Genomic DNA, 26,638 nt, shown 5'->3' with positions numbered 1-26,638 from the left:
CTTAGGGTGGATGTTCCTGGGAATACATCCAGGGAAGTTATTTAGGTGGAACTGAGAAAAGAAAAAGGGGTGATTACCTCAGTGGAATTGTACAATAAATCCTCCAATAGTCAGCAGGAAATTGAGAAACAAGTTTGTAAGGAGTTCTCAGTTATCTGTAATAATAATAAGTTGGTTACAGGAGGGGATTTTAACTTTCCAAATATAGCCAGGGATTGCCCATAATGTTAAGAGTTTAGATGGAGATGAATTTGCTAAGTATGTACAAGAAAATTTCTGATGCAGTATGTGGATGTACCCAGAAGACAAGGTACAAAACTTGACCTACTATTGGGAAATAAGCAGGGCAAGTGACTGACGTGTCAATGGGGAAGTATTTTGGGGCCAGGGACCATAATTCTATTAGTTTTAAAATAGTGATGTTAAAGGATAGACCAGATCTAAAAGTTGAAGTTCTGAATTGGAAGAAGGCTAATTTTGATAGTATTAAGTAAGAACTTTCAAAAGTTGATTAGGGACAGATGTTTGCAGGTAAAGGGACGGCTGGAAAACTGGAAGCCTTCAAAAATGAGATAACCAGAGTCCAGGGTTAGTATATTTCTGTTAGGGTGAAAAGCACGGCTGGTAGATGTAGGGAATGCTGGAGGACTAGAGAAATTGAGGTTTTAGTAAAGAAAAAAAGGAAGCATATGTCAGGTATAGATAGGATAGATCGAATGAATCCTTAGAATATAAAGGCAGTAGCAGTATCCTTAAGAGGGAAATCAGGAGGGCAAATGGGGGACATGAGATAGCTTTGGCAAATAGGGTTAAGGAGAATCCAAAGGGGTTTTATAAATATATTAAGGACAAAAAGGTAACTAGGGAGAGAATAGGATCCCTCAAAGATCAGCAAGGCAGCCTATGTGTGGAACTGCAGGAGATTGGGGAGATGATAAATAAATCTCCTTAGTGTAAAGAAGGACATGGATCATATATAATGTGTGTAAATAAATGGTAACATCTTGAAAAATGTCCGTATTACAGAGGATGAGGTGCTGAATGTCTTAAAACATATAAAGTTGGATAAATCCCCAGGATCTGATCAGATGTACCCTAGAACACTGTGGGATGGTCCGAAAATGATTGCTGGGCCCCTTGCTAAGACATGTGAATCATCAATGGGCACGGGTGAGGTGCCGGAAGACTGGAAGTCGCCTAATGTGGTGCCTTAAGAAAGCCAGGGAGCTATAGAGTGGTAAGATTGACATCGGTGGTGGGCAAGTTGTTGGAGGGAATCTTGAGGGACAGGATTTACATGCATTTAAAAAAGTAAGGACTGATTAGAGATTGTCAACATGGCTTTGTGCATGGGATTGAGCTTTTTGAAGAAGTAACAAAGAGGATTGATGAGGGCAGAGCATTGGATGTGATCTATATGGACTTCAGTGAGATGTTCGACAAAGTTCCTCATGGTATACTAGTTAGCACAGTTCAGTGACGTGGAATACAAAGAGTACCAGCCATTTGGATACAGAACTGGCTCGAAGGTAGAAGACAGAGGGTGGATGGTTGCCTTTCAGACTGGAGGCTGTGACTATTGGTGTGCCACAAGGATTGGTGCTGGGTCCACTGCTTTTCATCATTTATATAAATGATTTGGATGTAAACATATGAGGTATATTTAGTAAGTTTGCAGATGACACCAAAATTGGAGTTGTAGTACACAGCCAAGGTTACCTCAGAGTACAACGGAATCTTGATCAGATGGGCCAATGAGCCAAGGAGTGACAGATGGAGTTTAATTTAGATAAACATGAGGTGTGGCACTTTGGAAAAGCCAATCAGGGCAGGACTTACACACTCAATGGTAAGGTTCCTTGGGGGCTGCTGAACAAAGAGACTTTGGAGTGCGGGTGTATAGCTCCTTGAAAGTGGAGTCACAGGTAGATAGGATTGCAAAGCATTTGGTATGCGTTCTTTTATTGGTCAGAGCATTGAGTATAGGAGTTGAGAGGTCATGTTGCGGTTGTACAGGACATTGATTAGGCCACTTATGGAATCTTATGTGCAATTCTGATCTCCCTCCAATAGGATGTTGTGAAACTTGAAAAGGTTCAGAAACTATTTACAAGGGGATACAGAGTTTGAACTACAGGGCGAGACTGAATAGACTGGGTCTGTTTTCCCTAGAGCATTGGAGGCTGAGGGGTCACCTTAAAGAGGTTTATAAAATCAAGAGAAACATGGATAGGGTAAATAGACAAGGTCTTTTCGCTGGGATAGGGGATCCAGAGCAAGAGGGCATAAGTTTAGGGTGAGAGGGGAAAGATTTAAAAGGGACTTACAGAGCAACATTTTCATGCAGAGGGTGGTGCGTGTGTGGAATGAGCTGCCAGAGGAAGTGATGGAGGCTGGTATAATTACAACATTTAAGAGGCATCTGGAATGGACTATGAATAGGAAGGATTTAGAGTAATATGGGCCAAATGCTGGCAAATGGGACTAGATTAATTTAGGATATCTGGTTGCCATGGATAAGTTGGACCAAAGAGTCTGTTTCCATGCTGTACATCTCTATGACTCTAAGCTTTGTATCCAGATATAGCTGTACCTGCATTTCAAAATTTGGCAACACAGTTACGGATGTACAGGGGTACAGTAGAAGGCTAAGGACGCATCCTTTGGGGTGCTCCAGCGTTGAGTGTAATAGGTGAGAAGGTACAGTTACCTATCTTAACTGATTGCGATCTATGGGTCAGAAAGCTGAGGATCCAGTTGCAGAGGGTGGAGTCGAGACCAAGGTCATGGAGTTTTGAGATCAGTCTGGAGGGGACAATGATGTTGAAGGCAGAGCTGGAGTCAGATAGTGGGAGTTTGAGGTAGGTGTCCTTATTGTCCAGATGCTCCAGAGATGATTGCAGGGGTAGGGATATGGCATCCACTGTGGACCTGTTATAGAACATAGTACATTACAGCACAGTGCAGGCTCTCCGTTCTTGATGTGTGCCGATGTTGTGGAACCAATCTGAAGACATCTATCCCACGCCATTCCATTTTCATCCATATATTTATCCAACAACCATTTAAATGCTCTTAAAGTTGGCAAGTCTACTAATGTTGCAAGCAGTGTGTTCCACACCCCTACTACTCTCTGAGTAAAGAAACTACCTCTGACATCTGTCCTATATCTATCACCCCTCAATTTAAAGCTCTGTCCTCTCATGCTGCCATCACCATCCAAGGAAACAGGGTCTCACTGTCCACCCTATCTAACCCTCTGAATATCTTTTATGTCTCAATTGTCACCTCTCAACCTTCTTCTGTCTACTGAAAACAGCCTCAAATCCCTCAGCCTTTCCTCATAAGACTTTCCCTCCAACCCAGGCAATATCCTAGTAAGTGACCTCAACCATTTCCAAAACTTCCACATCCTTCCAATAATGCGGTGACCAGGACTGTCTGCTATACTATAAGTGCGGCCGCACCAGAGTTTTGTACAGCTGCAGCATGACCTCGTGGCTTGAAACTCAATCCTTCTACCAAAAAAAGCTAACACACCGTATGCCTTAACAACCTTATCAAGCTGAGTGGAAACTTTCAGGGATCTATATACATGGACACCAAGATTTCTCTGCTCTTCTACACTACCAAGAATCTTACCATTAGCCCAGTACTCTGCATTCCTATTGCTCCATCCAAAGTGAATCACCTCACACTTTTCCGCATTAAACTCCATTTGCTACCTCTCAGCCCAGCTCTGCAGCTTATCTATGTCCCTCTCTAACTTGCAACTTCCTTCAGCACTATCCACAACTCCACAGATCTTAATGTCATTCACACATTTACTAACCGATGCTTCTATGTCTCATCCAGGTCATTTATAAAAATGACAAACAGCAGTGGCCTCAAACCAGATCCTTGCAGTACACCACTCGTAACTGAACTCCAGGATGAACATTTCCCATCAACCACCACCCTCTGTTTTCTTTCAGCTAGCTAATTTCTGATCCAAACCACAAATCACCCTCAATCCCATACGTCCGTATTTTGTGCAATAGCCTACCATGGCAATCTTTATCAAATGCCTTACTGAAATCCATATACATTACTCAACTTGCCTTTCCCCCAGCACTAACTTTTGCCTTCAAGGATTGATTCTTTGCCCCCTCCTATTTATGTTTTGTGTACTAACGTCCATGGTGTAAGCTGAAGGCACCCCATCACGTTTCACTCCCTCCTTTCTCAGTATCACTTCTCTCTGAGTGACTCCACTCTCTCCTATTTGCTTTACCCTCATCCACCTGTTTAGTCACCATCTCAAAGAACTAAATAAATTTTATGAGGCATGACCTACTCTTCACAAAACCATGTTCACTATACTTATTCCTTTCTAGATGATTCTAAATCCTATCTGTCTTTTCCAACACTTTACTCACAACTGAAGTAAGACTCACTGGTCTATAATTACCAGGGTTGTCTTTACTCCTCTTCTTAAACAAGAGGACAACATTTGATATCCTCCAGTCGTTTGGCACTATTTCTGTAGACAACGATGACAAAAAGATCAAAACCAAAGACTCTGCAATCTCCTCCCTGACTTCCCAGAGAATCCTAGGATAATTCCTGTCTGGCCCATGGGAATTATCTATTTTCACACTTTTCAGAATGACTAACACCTCCTCCTTGTGAACCTCAATCCTGTCTAGTCTCGTAGCCTGTATCTCCGTATTCTCCTCGACAACATTGTCTTTTTCCAGTTTGAATACTGATGAAAAATATTAATTTAGCACTTCCCCTATCTTCTTGGACTCGACACACAATTTCCCACTACTGTCCTTGATTGGCCCTAATCTTTCTCTAGGTATTCTTTTATTCCTGATATACCTGCAGAAAGCTTTAGGGTTTTCCTTGATCCTATCCACCAATGACTTCTCATGTCCCCTCCTGGCTCTTCTTAGCTCTCTCTTTCGGTCTTTCCTGGCTAACTTTTAACTCTCAAGCTCCTGAACTGAGCCTTCATGTCTCAACCTAACATAAGCCACCTTCTTCCTCTTGACAAGAGATTTAACTTCTTTAATAAACTACAGCTCCCTCGCTCAACCACTTCCTCTTATCAAGGATCTGCAGTAGCCGTTCCTTGAATAAACTTCACATTTCAAATGTGCCCATCCCCTGCATTTCCCTTCCCCATCTTATAACTTAGATTAGAGTGGAAACAGGCCCTTCGGCCCAACAAGTACACACCAACCCTCCGAAGAGCAAACCACACAGACCCATTCCCCTACACCTAACACTACGGGCAATTTAGCTTTGCCAATTCACCTAACCTGCACATTTTTGGACTGTGGGAGGAAACGCACGCAGACACGGGGAGAATGTGCAAACTCCACATAGACAGCTGCCTGAGGCGGGAATTGAACCTGGGTCTCTGGCGCTATGAGGCAGCAGTGCTAACCACTGTGCCACCATTCCACCCTCGTGCCTATCACAACATAATTGCCTTTCCCCAAGCAATACCTTTTGCCTTCGAGGATTGATTCTTTGCCCCCTCCTGTTTCTTGTCTTGTGTACTAACTTCCATGGTGTAAGCTGAAGGCACCCCATCATGTTTCACTCCCTCCTTTCTCAGTATCACTTCTCTCTGAGCCACTCCACTCTCTCCTATTTGTCACGCTACTTGTCCTCGAATAGAGAGATCCTCCGACTAAATATTGGAAAGACTGAAGCCATGATGTTCTCATACCAAATTGCATTTTATGGCCCCTAGCAACTATTCATCTGATGAATAACCATACCTTGTGTTCTTTGATCCTGATGTGAACTCTGACCCCAGATAGCTGTTTCATTACCAGAACTGCATATAGATTAGATTCCAGACAGTGTGGAAAGTGGCCCTTCAGCCCAACAAGTCCATACCAACCCTCCAAAGAGCAATCCACCCAGACCCACTTCCCTCTGACTAATGCACCGAACACTATGGGCAATTTAGCATGGCCAATCCACCTGATCTGCACATCTTTTTTGGACTGTGGGAGGAAACCGGAACACACTGAGGAAATCCACATAGACAGTCGCCCGAGGCTGAAATTGAACCCGGGTCCCTGGTGCTGTGAGGCTTTAGTGCTAACCACTGAGCCCCTGTGCCGCCCCTTATATCCACTTCTGTCACACAGACTTCTGACTTCAGGACTCCTTCCTGAAGAAGGGCTCATGCCCAAAACATCGACTCTCCTGCTCCTTGGATGCTGCCTGACCTGCTGCGCTTTTCCAGCATCACATTTTCAGCTCTGACTCCAACCCTTCCTCAGCTCAGTTGTGGCTGGAACCCTCAATCATTTGCCTCGATAATTAGCTCTCCTGGCCTCCCTTCTTTACACCCTCCAATCCAAATTCTGCTGTCCCTACCTTAACATTTTTTTTTAATTCTTGCTTGCACCAGATCTGGTTCACTAACACCTTCAAAGGAAGGAAACTGTCATTCTAACCTGGTCTGTCCTCCATGTGACTCCAGACCCACAGCAATGTGGTTTACTCTTAAATGCCCTCTGGGCAAAAATTGTTGGTTCAGCCAGCAATACCAATATTCCATTAATGAATTTTGAAACTAACTAACTTTTACGAATGAAATAGGGGACACTTTGTAGAAGTGGGTGCGAGTGGTGCTGAAGACTATAGGGCAGGGCGGCTGGGTGCTGCTGATGAGTAGGAGGTTGGGGATGTGAAGGGTGTCTGAGGGGGTTTTAATGTGACTAAAATGCAGGACTTCTCTTCTGGAGTCACCACATTGTCATTCCCTGCTAAATCACTCAAACTCGCTACTGTTGCCAATGATTCCCACCAAAAATATACACTCTTGAGGAGAGGAGGCAGCCAGGGTCAGTGTCTCTACTTCAGGCTTTCCTGGAAATAGAACAAAAAGCCATCGACATGAAGGGCAGGCCTTAAATATATGGTGCAATTGTGCTTGCTAACCTACCCTGTGGATGTAGGTTTGCTCGCTGAGCTGGAAGGGTCATTTTTAGACGTTTCGTCACCATATTAGGTAACATCTTCAGTGAGCCTCCAGATGAAGCTTCATCCCGAAGCTCACTGAAGATGTTACCTAGTAGGGCAATGAAATGTCTGAAAATGAACCTTCAGCTCAGCAAGTAAACCTTACATCCAGAACCTCAACCTGAGTTACAAATCTTCTCAAAACTCACTGACCTATACTATCTCCCAGCCTGATAATGGAATGAAGTAGACCTCTCATGCATTGTTTAAATCATTTCTGTGTTTGTAATTCTGATTTTAGTACAATAAAGATGTATTGTAAATATATGGTGGTGTTTTTGTTGTTGTAGCCAAGTGAAGATGTGCTGTTTCCTGAGGATGCAAGTGGAAAGATTCTACAAAGTGATGTGGATTTCTGTGAAACCTGGGCGGTAGGTAATCGCTGTCAGAATTAAATCAAATGTGACAATGGGGAATGTTCGTAATGTGGGAGACTATAAAGTAGAAATTAATCTTTAAATTTTGTTTTTATTTGTTGGCATCACAGACTGGGCCAGCGCCTTTCAATGTTTCAGCTTTTAGAACTGCATCTTGGATCGCAAGGTTACAAAAATCATTCCATTACTTTTGAAGGGAATGTGAAATCAGAACACCAAACTGCAGCAAGTTATTAAAAGCCATCAGAGGGGATTTGAGGAAAACCTTTTTCACCCAGTGGGTGGTAGGCATATGGAATGCCCTGGGAGGATAGTTGAGGCGGGAACTGTCACAACAGTTTAAAGTATTTGGATGAGTACTTGAAGCATCACATTTAAGACAATGGGCTGAATGCAGGAAAATTAGACTAATGGAGATTTAGAGCAGTATTTTGTTGGCAGAGACTCCTGCACTGCATTGATTCTGATTCTATCAAGTGACTAAACACTTAGAAAAACTGAGAGCTGATTAGAATCAGCACATAGTTATAAAGTGTGCTTCATCAATTCAAGTCATTGGGATAGTAAATAGGAGAGTTACTGTGTGGACTTATTAACGAAACTGAGAGCAAACTGAATTGGAGGAAACCTAATGTCAAGTTTGTGAGGAATAAGACAGAGTAGGAATAATTTAAATCATCATGTAAAGCCCGAAGGAGGCTATATGGGCCTTCATAGCTTTACCAGATCTTTGAGCAAGCTCACTTTTAAAATTACATAAATGTTCACTACCTGTCCTGACAACTGACTGAAACAAATCTCACCTTATCCCATATCCAGGTGTGTAGCCTGTGATTTAGAATTTATAACATCTAGTTAATAACTCATGTGCAGCTTTTTAAGATTTTGGTTAGACCACCCATGATAGTATTGCATGTAATTCCGGTTGCCACATTACAGGAAGGGTGTGGAGGCTTTGAAGAGGATGCAGAAAGAGGTTTACCAGGATGCTGCCTGGATACGAGCTGTAAGGAGAGGCTAGAAAAACTCGGGTTGTTTTCTCTGGAGTGGTGGATGCTGAGGGGAGACTTGATAGAAGTCTATAAAATTACAAGATGCATAGATAGGATTGACTGTCAGAACCTTTTTCCTGTAGTTGAAATGTCTAAAGCTAGGGGGCATGCATTTAAGGTGAGAGGGGTAAGTTCAAGAGAGATATAAAGGGTAGGTTTTTTTACACAGAGTGATAGGAATCTGGAGGATGCTGCCAGGGGTGGTGGTGAAAGCATAGAATTCCCACGGTGTGGAAGTAGGCCATTAGGCCCTTCGAGTCCACACTGACATTCCGAAGAGCATCCCAGCCAGACCCTTCCATATCCCTGCAACCCTGCATTTCCCAAGGCAATTCCACCTAACTCACACATCCCCGGATGCTATGAGAAATTTAGCACGGCCAAACCACCTAACTTGCACATCTCTGGACTGTGGGAGGAAACTCATGAAGTAAATGGGAGAATGTGCAAACTCCACACAGACGGTCTGTGACTCTGAGACAGTTGCCCGGGGTGGAATCGAACCTGAGTCCCTGGCTTTGTGAGGCAGCGATGCTCACGACAGAGCCACCATACCACAGATATGATACAGTACAATAGGGGTGTTTAAGGATGGGCCAAGGGCAGGCAGATGGGATTAGTTTAATTTAGCATCACGTTTGGCACAACACTGGGGGCCAAAGGGCCTGTTCCTGTGCTGTACAGTTCTATGTACAGGAAGGCTTTTCCTTTCTTTCATTCTCTCTGTACGATTTAAGACCTCCTTGTCATGAAGACTTTGGTTAATTCAGCTCTTAGCCTTAATCCAAGGAGAAGTCCTGAACCTCTCCTCATTGCTACCGTCCCTCACCAATGGGAAATTCCTGGTAACCCTTGACTGTACCTTTTTCTTGGGCTTTCACATCCTTTCGTCGGGTTGTGTTGCCCAAAATTGTCTGTGTTCTCTAGTTAACGAGATGTAGTAGGTGGGACTCTCTCAAGGTTCTGTGAAGGGACTGATTTGGACACCTAAATTGGCAGATGATGCAGGAAGTATTGTAAACTAACAGAGGTGTTCAGGGATTTAGGCCAAAGGCAGGGATGCGGAGTTAGGCCACAGATCAGTCGTGATCTCATTGAAACAGGCTCAAGGTGCTAAGTGACATATTTCAGTTCCTAACTAACTGAGTGGGCATTGACCTTCATCTGATAATGTACGGAAGTTTGGGCTTTTTATCCCTGGTAGGGTATGAAGTGGATTATGTTTAGGTGTCAGCAGGGAGGGTGAGGACAAGGTGAATGACATGATTCACAGAAGAGTGTTGATTATTTACAATAATCTAGAGATTACATGCAGGAGGGGGAAGCACACATTTGACACATAAACGGAAGACAGGAATGAGTGAGTTTTACAGCACAGAAGGAAGCCATTTGGGTCATCTTCTCTTTGTGAAAACTCTTTTGTTTTAAAGAGCTACCTAATCTCTGAGTCTTATCCTATAGTCTCGCAATGTGTACCCTTTCTAATTATTCGTTGAAATTTCCTTTTGAAATAACCTGGGGGTGCCAGTGTTGGATTGGGGTGGACAACAACTTTTCTTTTTGAAAAATTGTTAAATCTCACACACACACACACACACACACACACACACACACACACACACACACACACACACACACACACAATGTTGAGTTGTTAATTTTACCATATGTAGGTGATGGAATCCTGCAAAGATGCTGGTTTAGTGCGATCTATCGGAGTGTCCAACTTTAACCACAAGCAGTTGGAAATGCTGCTCAGGATGCCCAAGCTGAAATACAAGCCAGTGTGTAACCAGGTAAGACATGGAAAGTGTACAAACTGTTGTTGTATATACTAATAATGGCGCCATTTTGCATCTTCTGATATAGGAGAGACTCTGTTACGTAGTAATAAATGAGAAAAGACTGCAAAGTTTCAAACCTTGCGCCTTTTGATACCGTCTCAGTCGAGCCTGGAGAGTAAGTTATAGCTGTCCGATTAATTGACTGTGGAGACTGTCAATTGTGAATTCTATTTTAATTTAATGTACTCGTCAAGGATCACCAAACAGGAACATGATAAAGCACATGTCGTTTGTCCCATCAAGTGTTTTATGGCAGTCAAAAACCATCTAATTATTCTAGTCCCATTTTCCAGCAGCTCGAGGAAAGAACAAAGACAGATATCACTTTGAACCATTTTTAAGAAGTCATTTTGGGGATAATCCATCAATAAATTGAACAAAAATAGTCTATACCCGTGACAGATGAGAATGCTTCACTGATCACAAAGCTGTTCTGTAGAATGGAGAAGCAGGGACTGTAGGTTTGAAGTAATGTCTGTCTTTGTTCTTCCCTCGAGCTCTCTGGTGCAGAGGACTCTCTTGGTCTTTTCCCAAGAAGATGGTGGCTTGGTTCTCTGGATCCTCTGTCTTGCATCTGTCTCCCACCTATCCTCAGCAGCAAATTACTGCAGATGCTGAAATTTATACTGAAAACAATTGCTGGAGATCATAGTGAGTCATATAGCATCTATGGAGAGAGAGCAAGCTAACGTTTTGAGTCTAGATAATTCTTCAACAGAGCACCCAATGTTTCCCTTGCCAAACTCTCTTGGACAATGGCCATGAGCAGATGTCATAATGCCAGGAAGACCATCATCCATTTCCATTTCTTGGACAATGGCCATGAGCAGATGTCATAATGCCAGGAAGACCATCATCCATTTCCATTTGAAGATGCATTTTCATTCCTTCAAAAAATGTCTTTTTTTTTCTTATTCAACAGACAGCACTGAGATAAAGTAGTGTACTACCCAATTAAATCTTTGTGTTTTAACCTCTGTGATTCTTCTCACCCTTCCTCTTTTCATGTACTAGAGATCAGATTAAATTTGCTAAAGCTCATTACTTCTGGAACACTCAAATTGTACAGAAAATACTAAATATAAAGTTTCACTTTTGAAGAGAACCCCAACTTCCAACAACACATGCTATTAGGCCTCATGAGTATTTCCAGGAATTTCAGTTTTCAGTGGAAGTAGGCAAATTGGGATCCTGTTTGAAATTATTGATATTTTAACTTTACTCTGACTCAGTGAATCATTCTCATCTTGAACTCCATGTTAGGGCTCATGTATATAAACCAATCAGCACTTCAGTGCCACACAAAGGGTGTGCATTATCTTGAAAGTTGTGGGTTGGTAAACTGAAGCCCCATCTGCCTTATCATGTGTACGCTCCTGGAAACTTTTTGAATTCTCCTGGTGTTGGTCCTGCATTCCTACCACATTACTGCTGTTTGTCAGACATCACTGCACTCTGTAGGTTCTTTGGTTGTTTTGAGATGCTTCAGTGGGAGAATAATGAACCTCTGTGACATTTTCATCACTTGTTCTTTGCCATTTGTAAACTGTCTGCCCTTTGTTCTTTGCAGGTTGAATGTCACCCGTACTTGAACCAAAATAAACTGCTGAAATACTGTAAATCCAACAATATTATTCTTGTGGCCTACAGTCCGTTGGGATCATCGCAAGATCCTAGGTGGTAAGTTCATCAAAAGGGGAGATTGCACTGTGCAAAACACATTGAACTATTTCTACAACTTTTCCCTGGGTCTGGGGAGCTGGACACCCAGAGCATTAAGAGAACTTTAAGATCTGTTTCATTTGAAAGGTCCAGGAAATTTTAAGTTTCCCCCAGCCCCACTCAGAAAATGTACCACTTAGAATGTTTAAACACATAGTCAATCAAGGTGAAAAAAATCCCAATGACCCAGTCAACTTCTCAAATGCAACGAAGAACCTCTCCTCTTGGATTCATCGCTGCATGTTGCTGGACATCCATATGAAATAGGAGCGGAATTAGATCAAGTGTCCTTGGAACCTCTTCCTTTGTTCAGTGCAATCCAGGTTAATCATTGGCCTCAAACCTACTTCCCTGCCAGATCCCCATATCTCTCATTTCACTGTCTTAGGCTGTTTCCGTTCCACCATTTAATCTGTCCTGTTTGCAGTGCCCCTCCTGACCCTTTACCCTTCCATTATAAGGTCACCTGCAGTATTACATTCCCTGAGTAAAAGCAAAGTACTGCAGATGCTGAACATCTGAAATAAAAACAAATTGCTCGAGAAACTAAGTGCATCTGGCAGTATCTGTGAAGAGAGAAGCAGTTAACATTTTGTCACATTGAACTGAAACATTGGCTCTGATTCTCTTGCTGTCTTCAGATGTTGCCAGATTGACAGCCCTATCCCATTAGCTGTATGCCCTCTACTCTTCCCTTCAACCACAGCCTGCCTGTATCCTGACCTATAGATATAGCCTTCAAAGTTTGTGCAAAGATTTGTAGCTCGGGTGCTTGTTGTAGTGGTTCTGTTCGCCGAGCTGGAAGTTTTTGTTGCAGCTCGAGTCCAGCTCGGCGAACAGAACCACTACAACAAGCACCCGAGCTACTGCAACAAAAACTCCCAGCTCGGCGAACAGATATAGCCTGCCTTACTCTTCTTGTGAAACCTTAATCATACTTGGAGAGCTTTCACTGCAGTTGAATGTAACAGTGATTTGAATTGATGAAAGAACAGAGCAACAAGGCCAGGACAAAGTGATAGTGGCCAAGTACATGCCTTTGATAAACAGTCAAATATCTGAAGCCACCATTTTCTCATTGGGACAAAATTCATTGGGAAGGCTGACTTAATTGCAGTGAGTTGTGTTTTTAGTGAGATGCTAATGCACACAGTTAGGTATCGAAACACTGACCATCAGAAAGACCAAACTGACTTTTAAGTTTGGAAAAGAGCTAAAATTTATGTCGACGATGAGAGTCTGAGTTCTTGACTCTCATTCAATTATGTTGACCTGACTGCAATTGTCCTGGCCTGGGTATCCAAGGTTCGGAGGTCTGGAGAGTAGGCCATGCCAATCCTGCAGGTCCAGTTTATCCAGCCGAGGATTAGTGGTAGATCAGCCAGGAAGCTGCGCTGAGATCAGCCAGGGGTCTGGGCACCTGTGAGAAAGGGCTGATTTTCCAAGTTGGTTGGTGGTGGTCGGTGTAGAAGTTCCTCACTGAAAATCAAGGTAAATTTTTGTGGGCCACTGTTGATGTGGGGTACTATTGAAATCAGCTGTGGGTACTGGAGACAGCATGCTTGGATGCAGAGAGGGTAATAATTGTGAAATCCAGAGAGCAGGATAATCAACATACAAGGATGGGAGGCAAAGGTGCATAGCAGGCATGGGGTACTGCAACAACGAGCTCACATCCTGACTCTCCAAAGCCTGTCCCATCATCTACAAGGCAAAGTCAAGAGTGTGATGGAAGACTCCCTACTTGCTTGGATGGGTGCAGCTGCAACGGCTCTTCAGAAGCTTAATACCATCCAAGACAAAGCAGCCCTCTTGACTGGCACCACATCCACAAGTGTCCACTGCCTTCACCACCAACACTCAGTAGCAGCAGTATGTACTATCTATAAAATGCAGTGCAGAAATTTACCAAAGATCCTTAGACAGCACCGATACCATCTAGAAGGAGAAGGGAAGCAGGTACATGGGAACACTACCAAGTTCTCTTCCAAACCACTCCCCATCTTGGAAATGTATTGCTGTTCACTGTTGTGGGGTCAAAATCCTGAAATTTCCTTCCTCAGGGCATTGCATGTTAATCTACAGCAGGTGGACTGCAACGGTTCAAAAGGAGCTCACCATCACCTTCTCAAGGGCAACTCGGGATGGGCAATAAATGCTGGCCTGCCGATGTTGCCCACATGCCACGAGTAATGTAGAAAAACCATGCCTCCATGCAATTGTGGAGTGCACAACTAATGTGGGGGTAGCCTAGCCTATAGTGCAGACTACTAGCCTTAGGTGTATGGATGTGTGACCACTAGGTTCTTTTGTCTGAAGGTCTCAGGCATGCAGAGTGTGTTCTATACAGAAGTTTGTTCACCTTCCCCAGCCTGAACTCCCAATGGATTGGGAATAGAAGATGGAGTGAAAGTGAAGGGCCTGGGCACCTCTAGATTGCCTGGGCAGCAACTTCTTTTTCTGTAGCTCCTCTGCCAAGGAGGGTTAGTCATTTAGGGGAGTTGTGGTGGGTAAAAGCGCATAAGGGATGATGTTGCAGGTAATACTGGGAATGGTAGACCATGAGCCTTGGTTTAACAGCTAATGAGTCAGAGGTAGCAGAGAAAACATGGTGCAAGATACCCTGGCGGAGCACAAAAGATCAGTACACTTGTGGTGTTGTTGGTCATTCTTCAGGATATTGGCAGGGTCTGGTACGGTGGTCTTCTCTAGTGGTCATGAGGAAAGAGAATCACTGTCTTCTCCACAGGATCTCAAGGTCCCTGTCAGAGAATCAGCATGCCAACATGCTGGAACAGTGAAAGGACATATTTGGTTGGCAGCAATTGAACTGTTTAAAATGCCACCAGAATACAGTATTTAAATGACACAATGTGTCAAATACTTTACTCATTGCTGGTGAGAGCAAGTTAGTACATGATGCATACATAATAAAGTGAGCAGTGTAAAATTGTGAGGGTTTTCACTCAGGCTCACAGAGGAGAATTCTCCATGGAACTCCCCACAATGAACACTGTCAAATTCAACTTGTGCGAGTTACTCAAGAGAGTACATATTTCAGTACATCCTGACTCTGAGAATCTTTGCTCTGTCATATTGCCTCGCAAGATGTAAATTATTATTTGAGAAGCTGCACATTATTGAGTTTTTTCTGAGCACGTAGGGGCACTGGTACCAATACCACATCTGAGTGACTGTGTGTCTCGAGGCATTGAATATTGGCAGATTATCATAGCACCAGAGACCCGGGTTTCAATTCCCGCCTCAGGCTACTGACTGTGGAGTTTGCACATTCTCCCCGTGTCTGTGTGGGTTTCCTCCGGGCCCTCTGGTTTCCTCCCACAGTCCAAAGATGTGCAGGTTAGGTGAATTGACCATGCCAAATTGCCCGTAGTGTTAGGTGAAGGGGTAAATGTAGGGGAATGGGTCTGGGTAGGTTGCGCTTCGGCGGTTCGGTGTGGACTTGTTGGGCCGAAGGGCCTGTTTCCACACTGTAGGTAATGTAATCTAAAGTGTTGATGGTCTATCCCATCTGGTATTTATATCTCTGTTCTTTTGGTACTTCTGGTTCTGTGTCTGAGTGGTTTGTATATGGGGTCCAGTTCAAGGTGTTTATAGTTGAGTTCTAGTTGGAGTTCCAGGCTTCAAGGCATCTGTCACATGTCTGTGTTTTGTCTGTGCTATAATGGTTATATTGTCCCAGTTGAATTTGTGTCTTTCGTTGTCTGTGTGGTTGGAAATGTGTCTGGCAGTGGGAAGTTGATGTACATGCACTCATATGGTCAGTTTTCTTCCTGTTTGTCCTATGCAGTGTTTTTCCCAGTCCTTGCAGGGTATCTTGTAAATAATGGCTCTCAAAAAAGAATTCTCCATGAAACTCCCCACAATGAACACTTGGTCAAATGCAATTTGTGCAAGCTGCTTGAGAGAGTGCATATCTCAGTACATGATGTGGAGGAGCCACATGTAGAGAGGTTGACAGCCAAGTTCAATACTCATGAGGGTGGCCTCAACTGGGATCTTGGGTTCATGTCACACTACAGGTGACCCCACTATACTGTACACTGCAACCCATTCTAAAAGATGAAAGACTTAACAATCCAGATTTGTTCAATATGTCATTTCAGTTGCATGACACTATAATCTTTTGCTCTAAATTGTAACACAGTTCCTGATGAAGAAGCAACTAGTGCTTCCAAATAAACCTGTTGGATTATAACCTGGTATTATGTGATTTTTAACTAGCTCAGTATATCCTGACTCTGGGAAGCTTTACTCTCTCAAATCGCCTTGCAGTGGCAAGATGTAAATTATTATATGAGAAGCTGTGCATTATTGGTTTTTTTCTGAAAAATTAGGGACACTTGTACTAATACCACATCTGAGTGTCTCGAGGCAATGAATATTGGCAGGTTATCACCTCATAAAGGGCATCCATAACTGAATCAAATGCATGTCTTCAGCCTTCACCAGGAAATGAAACCTGAGTTTATTTTCTAATTGTCTATTGTCCATCTAGTAGCATTTAAAACATAAAACATATTAACAAAACTGAAACCACTCCCCCACCTCCACCTCCACCACGCTCACCCCAACCTAAACCCCTAAGATACCATGTCTAATCTGCTCATTCACCAGCATCCTGAGACTTTCTGGTTTAAGTTACTCAGGACCACTTTCATAGGAGCATTTTACCTTTGAGTTTATTTTCATTTGCAACAAAAAAATTAGATGAAAGACCATCCCAGATATCAACTGCATATTTGAAGTAGAGTGGAGTTTTGGGAAGTTCTTGGATTTTGTAGTGCCTCTTCCTCATTTCCAATGCAGGTTCGACCCAAATAATCCCATTGTTTTGAACGATCCTGAGCTGAGAAAAATTGGTGAGAAACACAACAAAACAGCAGCTCAAATAGCTCTCCGTTATCAGATACAGCGTGACATTGTCGTTATTCCAAAGAGTTTCAATCTTGGACGGATGAAGCAGAACAAAAAGGTAAAACATTCCTCGAATAGATACTTGTTCTTTTAGTTGTTTTTGCATGAGTGCACCTGATTTTCAGCAAGGTGGGCCTTGTAAATTTTGTATTGCAAAGCATGCAGTCATATTTTCCCTAATCCACCAGTTCAGAGATGTTATTACTCACCTTTAGAGCAGTTGGAACTTGAACCCAGGTCTCTCAGTTCAGGGGAAGTGACATTACCACTGCACCACAAGAGGGTTCAGTGCACTTTTATTAGTCTGAACGTAGCCAAGGGCAGCATCAGCTATTGAAGACTCACAAATTACAGGTCTGACTTGTTAATCTCTGGTTGATCACTTGGTTAATGCTTTCAAGGTTCAGAGAAACAGGTAGTGGTTATTAATTGTCTTTGTGCATATCTAAAAAGAGAATCTCTGTCACTCTCAGTGTGTTGGGAGGGGGTCTACTGCACTCTGTCCACAAAGAAAGGTCATAGCTTCATTCGCCAAGCTGGTGTGGTTTTCTGCAGACGTTTTGTCACCTCACTAGGTGACATCATCAGTGTGTCTTCGATAAAGTGTTGGTGTCTTTCCCACCTGGTATTTATATCTTTCTGTTCTTTTGGTATTTCTGGTTCTGTGTCTGAGTGGTTTGTATATGGGATCCAGTTCAAGGTGTTTATTCCGGAGTTCTTGTTGGAGTGTCAGGCTTCAAGGAATTCTGTTGCGTGCCTTTGTTTTGTCTGTGCTATGATGGTTACATTGTCCCAGTTATATTTGTGTCCTTCATTGTCTGTGTGGTTAGAAATGAGAGTGTATTGATCATGTCTGGCAGTGGGGAGTTGATGTTCACACACTCATATGGTCAGTTTTCTTCCTGTTTGTCCTATGCACTTTTTTTTTCCCAGTCCTTGCAGGGTATCTCATAAGTAATGTTCATCCTGTTGAATGTGAGTGTCAGGTCTTTAACTTTTGTGAGGAGCTGGTGAACGGTATTTACTGGTTTAAGGGCCACTACGATTCCTAAAGGTCCGAGTATTCAGTTGGCTATTTCTGATATTTCTTTGATGTATGGTATAGTCACTATCATGTCTGATCATGTAGTGTTTTCTTCTTTAGGTTGCATGAGTATTGGAGGATAGTGCTGTTGCAATATCTGTTTTGTTTAAATCCCTTGAATAGGTATTCCTGTTCTGCCTTCTGAAGTTCTGGGTTGCTGCAATGTGCTCTTGCTTGTTTGGATTTAAACAAAACGGATACCCCAAGAGCACTACCCTCAGATACTTAAGCAACAAACCTAAAGAGGAAAACACTATACAACCAGATATGAAGGTGACCATACCATACATTGAAGAAATATCAGAAATGACTACCTGATTACTCAGACCACTAAGAATCTTAATGGCCCATAAACCAGCAAATACTTAGACTTACAGTGTGGAAACAGGCCCTTCGGCCCAACAAGTCCACACCGACCCGCCGAAGCGAAACCCACCCATACCCCTACATTTACCCCTTACCTATTACTACGGGCAATTTAGCATGGCCAATTCACCTGACCTGCACATCTTTGGACTGTGGGAGGAAACCGGAGCACCCGGAGGAAACCCACGCTGACACGGGGAGAACGTGCAAACTCCACACAGTCAGTAGCCTGAGTCGGGAATTGAACCCGGGTCTCTGGCGCTGTGAGGCAGCAGTGCTAACCACTGTGCCACCGTGCCACCCCGTACTGATCACCAGCTCCTCACAAAAGTTAAAGACCTGACACCCACATCCAACAAGACGAATGTTATTTACAAGATACCTTGCAAGGACTGGGAAAAATACTACATCAGACAAACAGGAAGAAAACTGACTATATGACTGTACTCATATCAACTCCCCACTGCCTGACAGGACCAATACTCTCTCATTTCCAACCACACAGTCAACGAAGGACCCAAATTCAACTGGGACAATGTAACCATCATAGCATAGACAAAACAAAAGGACCCAACGAAATTACTTGAAGTTTGGCACTCCAACTAGAACTCAGGAATAAACACCTTGAACTGGACCCCAGATACAAACCACTCGGACACAGAACCGGAAGTACAAAAAAAAGCAGAGAGACATGAATACCAGGCGGGATAGACTGCCAACACTTTATTGAAGACACACTGATGATGTCACCTAGCGAGGCGACAAAACATCTGCAGAAGACCACACCAGCTTGGCCAACAAATCTATGATCTCATCCACAACCCAAGCTACAAATCGTTTCAAAAACTGTAAAAGCTACATGTATTAGTTTCTACCTAACCAGCTGGTTTGGAATCTATGTACAAACTCTCCGGCTTGTTGATCTCCAATATGAACTTGGATTTATGTAGCACCTTTAACTGGGGAGGGGCAAGTGAGAATCTCAAGACATTCAATGTGCAACAGAGGGATCCTCTATAAATAATTAGGAGCTTGACTGTTTTGCAGCTCTTCATTTTTAGATTTAACTATAGCATTTAATATAAATAGTCTTAAACAGGATTGTTAACAGACTAAAATAATGAAGCCAAACCAATTAAAGCAATATCAGAGAGAATATAAAGATACATTTTAAGAAAGATCTTTGAGGAGGAAGGAGAGTTTTGGAGAGGGAACTCCAGAGTTTTAAGGTCTTACTTTCTGAAAGCATGGCCATCATGCACTGAAGGGAAGGGAGAATGTATGAACTGAGAGTTGTTGGAATGCAAGTTCTTTGAAAGGAAGAAGGAAGGAAGAAGATGGTATTTGAACGCCAGGGCAACAGTTGTAAATTTGAGGCTTTAGTGAACAGGGAGATGAGCATAATATGATAGATTATGATGGTGATTAACTCACTAATTGACTAGTTTCATGGAGCATGGAGATTGAGACAAGGAGAGTATTGCCATAATGGAGATGGATAGGTTTCACTTTCATAAACTGGGAAAGATAGAACTTGGGTGTATTGGAATCAAACACTTATCAGTTATTAGCCAATCTTCAATAAGTGGTTGTTTCCAGTGCATAGATACAGAGTGTTGTGGTTCATAGACAGGCATGTAAAAGCTAAATTTCAGATGTTATGATTGATAGAGACATAACTGGAGTCTTAACAAAACGTAAAGTTTACAATACATCTTATCTGATTGTAGTGCAAGATTTAAAAATGTAATTAAAAGAGGTAAGGCAATGTGCGAGAATAGACTAACAGTTAATATGAGAGAACCCAAAAGTCTTTTATAACACCTAAATTAGACAGCAGTATGTTTAAGCGACGGGCATGACTGAAGTGCTAAATGAGTACTTTACATTGGTCTTCACAATAAGAGAGACTTCCAGTATAGCAGGAGAAGCAAGAATGTTGATAGGCTATAAAGGTTAATAGGTTCTCTATCTTCAATGTAGAAAAATCAGCCAGTTTGGATTTGATAAATTCTCTTTAATAGACAGAAGTAAAAACAAAAAAGGCGCAGATGCTCTGGCCCATGGTCTCTTTTGATTATGGGAGAGATCTCAGAGGACAGGAAGATTATAAACTCCAAACTCTATCAGAGAGATTAATCCAGCAACCACAAGCCAATTTGCCCACTGTCAATTGCAAGGAACCTTGTAAGGCATTTGGAAAGGTAATAGGTAATAAATGATGGCATATTGTTACCAATGTACACTATAGCTGGATGCCAAAGTTTTGAGTATAGTGAAGATTTGATAAATTTCAGTTGTAAAACTGATTCAATTGTCACTTTCCAAAATAAAGCAGATAAGTTCTTATAGTAAAATATTTACAATGTATTGTGGAAAGGGGTGCTAATTAAATACCGCTGGCATGGGCAAATAGCCCCTTCACTACATTCTGTGCTGGATCATCTTAACCCAGTTTTCAACAGAATAAGTGAAGACATTTGTTTGTTCATGGGATATGTGTGTTGCTGCAGCATTTATTAATCATCCCTATTATCCTTGAACTCAATATCTTGCCAGACCCTTTTAAGAGTCAAACACATTTATGGGTTTGGTATCTCGTGCAGGTCAGACCAAATAAGGATGGTGGATATCTCTACCTAAACCGCCTTTAGTGAACTAGTTTGGTCTTTACAAGAATGGTTTTATGTGGTTACTTGTAGACTAGCTTTTAATTCCAGATGTTCATTGATTCAAATTTCATTACTGGTTCAAATCCTACTCCAGCCATTGTCCCACAGCATTAATCCTGGGTCTTTTTAGATTCCTTACAGTGTGGAAACAGGCCCTACGGCCCAACAAGTCCACACCGACCCACCAAAGCACAACCCACCCATTCCCCTAACACTATGGGCAATTTAGCATGGCCAATTCACCTGACCTGCACATCTTTGGACTGTGGGAGGAAACCGGAGCACCCGGAGGAAACCCGCGCAGACACGGGGAGAATGTGCAAACTCCACACAGTCAGCTGCCTGAGTCAGGAATTGAACCCGGGTCTCTGGCACTGTGAGGCAGCAGTGCTAACCACTGTGCCACCGTGCCGCCCTCAGTCTCTTGGTTACTATTGAGAAAGTGGTGCTGGAAAAGCGCAGCAGGTCAGGCAACATCAGAGGATGTTCAATCAGCTATCAGCACATTCTTGATGAAGGGCTTTTGTCTGAAACGTCGACTCTTCTGCTTCTCGGATGCTGCCTGACCTGATGTGCTTTTCCAGCACCACACTCTCAACTCTAATCTCCACTCCTCACTTTCACCACCCTGGATTACTAGCCTAGTGACAATGCCATGACACAATTGCCTCCACTTTGTTAGAGATTGATGATAGAATCACTTCTTGGTGAATGAAATGCAATGTCCAAGGATTGTTCTATGATAATGTAAAGAAAACCCAACAATTTCCTAATATGAATCTCAAAGAATTTCTTTCTGGACAAATACAGATCTTTGACTTCCAGCTGAGTGATGAAGAAGTGAAAGCTATTGATGGAATAAACAAAAACTGCCGATACATAACTTTGAAACAGTAAGTAATATACAGAAGCGAATTGCAATGATGTGATCCTCAATATAAGGAACCCCTACTATAGAATTAATATAGTTCAGTTATTGCTGGTGGTACAGGTGAAATAATGATAATGGCACTTTTTCAGGTTGTCTCTCTATTAAACATTTTGAACTTGAAAGTTTATGTTGATGTGTAGATTTCAGTTTGTTTAATAATTCAATCAATAGTTAACTTGCTGTGCACAAGTTGAATGACTTGCTGCAGGATCTACCATCTTCAACCTTCACTGCCTTCACCATCAACACACAGTATGGAGCAACAGTGTATACCAGCCACAAGATGCACTGCAGCAACTCACCAACACTCCTTTAAACAGTAGCTTCCAAACCTATATCCCCTACATTCTAGAAGGACATGGCTGCAGATACATCAGAACACCACTACCTGTTCTCCTCCAATCCACTCACCATCCTGACTTAAAGCTTCATCACCACAAACGTCATTGTCAATATGTGAAAATCCTGGAATTTCTTAGCAGCACAGTGCCTGACCCCACACACATGGACTGCAGCTCGCCACCACCTTTTCCAGGGTAATAAATACCAGCAATGCTTGCATCTCATGAATAAATGTATTGAAAAATTCCAGTTCTACGGTAGTTTCTGGGTGTAATGACATCTTTAAGAGTCAATCCTGCTTGTTATGTTCTGCACATAACTTGACTTAGCATGAAATTATAAATGACCTTGACTAGGTTTGAACGTACTACTTGTAAAACCTCAAAAGTAGTTGAAACAAATGTGAAGTCTGTATTAGATATTCCCCCTAATTTGGCATCAGTAAATGAGATGATTCTATCCCTGATTTATTTTTTTTACTTTCATTGTCCAGCATCTTTATCCTAGAAATGAATGAATGAGAGACTGTAATACTGAAAACCATTTGCTAACTGAACCTAATAGAGTAGCCTTCTACATAACCAACATTATGTACACTTTCTCAATATTTTGAAAACCTGTTTGCTGAGTGATATTTTGGCTGTGATTTAATAGGGCCCCAGAGAGTAGGCTGACATATCTGGGGCACATAAATTGGGTGGGATGGCTATGAGTGAAATGTCTGCCACGTTTAGCATTTTGCCAGTGGTGTCATAGGTCTAGATGTCTACAGCACGGGAAAAACCCCATCAGCCCACTGAGTCTGTGCTAATCCCATTTTTCAGCACTTAGCTGTCACCTTGCATGCTTTGGCATCACAAGTATATATCTAAGAACTGACTTAGATGTTTTTGAAGGTTTTTGAAGGCAGTGAATTCCAAATTCCCACCACCCACTGGTTGAAAGAGGTTTCACTCACATCTCCTCTAAACTTTCTGATCTTTACCTTAAATCTGTGAACCCTGAATTTTAATCCCTTTGCTAAAAGCAAATGCTTATTCCAGTTTGCCCTATTGATGCCCCTCAGATAGCATTGGGCAGGGATAGATATGTGCCGCAGGGAGAGAAGTATAACTGGGGGAAAGGCAATTGTGATGCAATTAGGCAAAATTTAGGGTACATAGGATGTGGGAGGAAGCTGCAGGGGATGGGTACAATTGAAATGTGGAGCTGATTCAAGAAACAGCTACTGTGTGTTCTTGATAAGTATGTACCTGTCAGGCAGGGAGGAAGTAGTTGAGGGAGAAAGCCATGGTTTACTAAAGTTTAAGCTCTTGTCAAGAGGAAGAAGAAAGCTTATGTGAAGGTTAGGCATGATGGCTCAGTTATGGGGCTTGAGCGCTATAAATTAGCCAGAAAAGATCTAAAGTGAGGGCTAAGAAGAGCCAGGATGGGATATGAGAAGTTGTTCCGGATAGGTTCAAGGACAACCCTAAGGCCTTCTATAGGTACATCAGGAGTAAAAGAATGACTCAAGTAAGATTAGGGCCAATCATAGACAGTAGTGGAAAGTTGTGTGTGGAATCTGAGGACATGGGGAAGCACTTAATGAATACTTTTCATCAGTATTCACATTGGAAAAGAGCAATGTTTGTGAGAATACAGAGATACAGTCTACAAGATTAGATGGGATTGAGGTTGACAAAGAGGAGGTTTTAGCAATCTTGGAAGATCTGAAAATAGATAAGACCCCTGGGCCAGATGGGATTTATCCTTAGATTCTCTGGGAAGCTAGGGAGGAGATTGAAGAGCCATTGGCTTCAATCTTTATGTTATTATTGTCGACAGGAGTAGTGCCAGAAGACTGGAGGATAGCAACTGTTCCCTTGTTTAAGAAGGGGAGTAGAGACAACCCTGGTAGTTATAGGCCAGTGAGCCTTTCTTTGGTTGTAGGTAAGGTGTTGGCAAAGGTTATTAGAGATAGGATTTATAATCATCTGGAAAGGTATAATTTGATTAAGGATAGTCGGGTAAAGGGTAGTTGTGCCTTACTAACATTGAGTTCTTTGAGAAGGTGACAAAACAGGTGCATGAAGGTAAAGCGGTTGATGTGGTGTATATGGACATCAGTAAGGCATTTGATAAGGTTCCACACAGTAGGCTATTGCACAAAATACCGAGATTCAGGATTGAAGGTGATTTAGCAGTTTGGATCAGAAGTTGGCTAGCTGAAAGAAGACAGGGTGGTAGTTGCTGGAAGCTCAGTTACCAGTGGTGTGCTGCAAGGATGTGTTTTGAGGCCCCTGCTGTTTGTCATTTTTATAAATGATCTGGATGTGGGCGTAGAAGGATGGCTTAGTAAATTTGTAGATGATACTAAGGTAGACAGAGTTGTAGATAGTGCCGAAGAATGTTGTGGGTTACAGTGGGACAGAGATAAGATGCAGGGTTGGACTGAGAAGTGGCAAATGGAGTTTAATTCGGAAGAAGTAACTGGAATGCAGAGTACTGGGCAAATGATAAAATTTTTGGCAGTGCAGAAGAGCAGAGAGATCTTGGTGTCCAGTTGCATGAATCCCTGAAAGTTGCCATCCAGGTTGATAGGGTTGTTAAGAAGGCATATGGTGTGTTGGCGTTTATTGGTAGGGGGATTGAGTTTTGGAGCCACAAGGTCATGCTTCAGCTGTACAAGACAGTGGTAAGGCCGCACATGGAGTATTGCATGCAGTTTTGGTTACCACATTGTAGGAATGATGTAGAAGCATTGGAAAGTGTTCAGAGGAGATTTACTAGGCTGTTGTTAGGAATGGACAGAAGTTCTTACAAGGCAAGGCTGTTGGAACTGATGGTTGAGAGATGACTTAATTGAGACATACAAGATAATCAGAGGGTTAGATAGGATGGACAGTGAGAGTCTTTTTCCTCGGATGGTGATGGCTAGCACGAGGGGACATAGCTTTAAATTGAGGGGTGATAGATTTAGGACAGTTATTGGGGTAGTTTCATAACTCCGAGAGTAGTAGGGGCATAAAATGCACTGCCTCCAACAGTAGTAGACTCGCCGATGTTAAGGCCAATTAAATGGGCATTGGGCATACATATGGATAACAATGGAACGGTGTTGTTAGATGGACGTCAGATTAATTTCACAGGTCGGCGCAACACCAAGGGCCAAACGGCCTGTATTGTGCTGTAACTGTCTATGTTCTATGTAATTTTAATGCATCTCAGTCATGAGTCCCACCCTAACACCACAACCACCACCACGGTCTGCTCTGCTTTAAGGATAGCAACCCCAGTCTGTTCAATGTCTCCTCATAACTAAAAGTCTGCAGCCCAGGTAATGTCAGTAAATCTCCTTTGCACATGCTCCAGTGCTATCACATCCCTCTTATAATGTGGATTCCAGAACTGCACACAATACTCTGGCTGTGGTCTAACCAACATTTTTTACAGTTGCCTGCTCTTAAAATCTATGCCCCAGCCAATTAAGGTAAGTATCCCATATGCCTTCTTAACCACTTTATCCACCTGTCCAGATAACATAAGAGACTGATCGCCATGCACACCAAGGTCTCTCTGATCCTCAGTGCTTCCCAGAGTCCTAATGTGCTAGTGCCAATTGATCACTGGAAGGCCTGTTCCCATTGCTTGCATTTTACCAGCAACGTTGGGGAGATCATCAGGTCTAGTCTGCCAACTTTTCTGAGTACTTGGGTGAGTGGATGAAGATCTCCTCCTGATCTAGTCTTGCTCTGGACCCATTCTTTCCCCTTCCCAAGGCCCCGAGTGGAAAATCATGTCTCAGCTGAAAGACCCATTTTAAGCATGTTTAGCTGCTTCCATTTTTTTTTTGTTTCATCCAGGTTGATTGACCACCCTAAATATCCATTCCATGATGAATATTAATGCGATCTGCAAGTAATGGGATGTTTCAGTGATGCAACGATACTATGTGGATATGTCAAGAGCAAATCTTAAATACCCTGAAGAAAATGTTTTGATAAAGATAAATAAAGTCTGAGTATTGTTAGAAATTTTATGGCAAGTGTTTTTATTTGATGGTCAATATGTTCACCATGTATTGTCTCATCTTTATGTTTCTCTTCGCCCATTCTACATCCAAAGTGTTCTCTGCTCTTTTCCTGTTTTCGCATCCTAACTATGCTCATTTTAGAGCATTCATACAGACATCAAGAAGGCCCCCTTTGCAACACAGTCCAAATGGGTCGTGCCCGAGATGTTACAGAGTATACTACTGCTAAATTATAGCTCCTCATTCTTTAGTTTGAAGGG

The 26,638-nt window shown here is 42.5% G+C and overlaps 1 protein-coding gene across 2 annotated transcripts in view; it reads left to right on the top strand.

Moving 5' to 3' along the window:
- Window positions 1-26,379, top strand: part of LOC132825023 (prostaglandin F synthase 1-like) — a 48,999-nt gene extending 22,620 nt beyond the window's left edge. For both annotated transcript variants that reach the window (XM_060840024.1, XM_060840023.1), the window contains 6 exons: window positions 7,326-7,406; window positions 10,138-10,260; window positions 11,879-11,988; window positions 16,861-17,026; window positions 21,901-21,983; window positions 26,209-26,379. In XM_060840024.1, coding sequence (XP_060696007.1) covers window positions 7,326-7,406; window positions 10,138-10,260; window positions 11,879-11,988; window positions 16,861-17,026; window positions 21,901-21,983; window positions 26,209-26,251 — 606 coding nt within the window. In that variant the 3' untranslated portion in view covers window positions 26,252-26,379. The remainder of the gene's footprint in view (window positions 1-7,325; window positions 7,407-10,137; window positions 10,261-11,878; window positions 11,989-16,860; window positions 17,027-21,900; window positions 21,984-26,208) is intronic.
- Window positions 26,380-26,638: the final 259 nt, after the last annotated feature.

Source organism: Hemiscyllium ocellatum, chromosome 19, assembly GCF_020745735.1.
Source record: "Hemiscyllium ocellatum isolate sHemOce1 chromosome 19, sHemOce1.pat.X.cur, whole genome shotgun sequence".
Lineage (NCBI taxonomy): Eukaryota > Metazoa > Chordata > Chondrichthyes > Orectolobiformes > Hemiscylliidae > Hemiscyllium > Hemiscyllium ocellatum.
The sequence above is the reverse complement of the archived record's forward strand: the minus strand, read 5'-3'. Positions and strand labels throughout refer to the sequence as shown.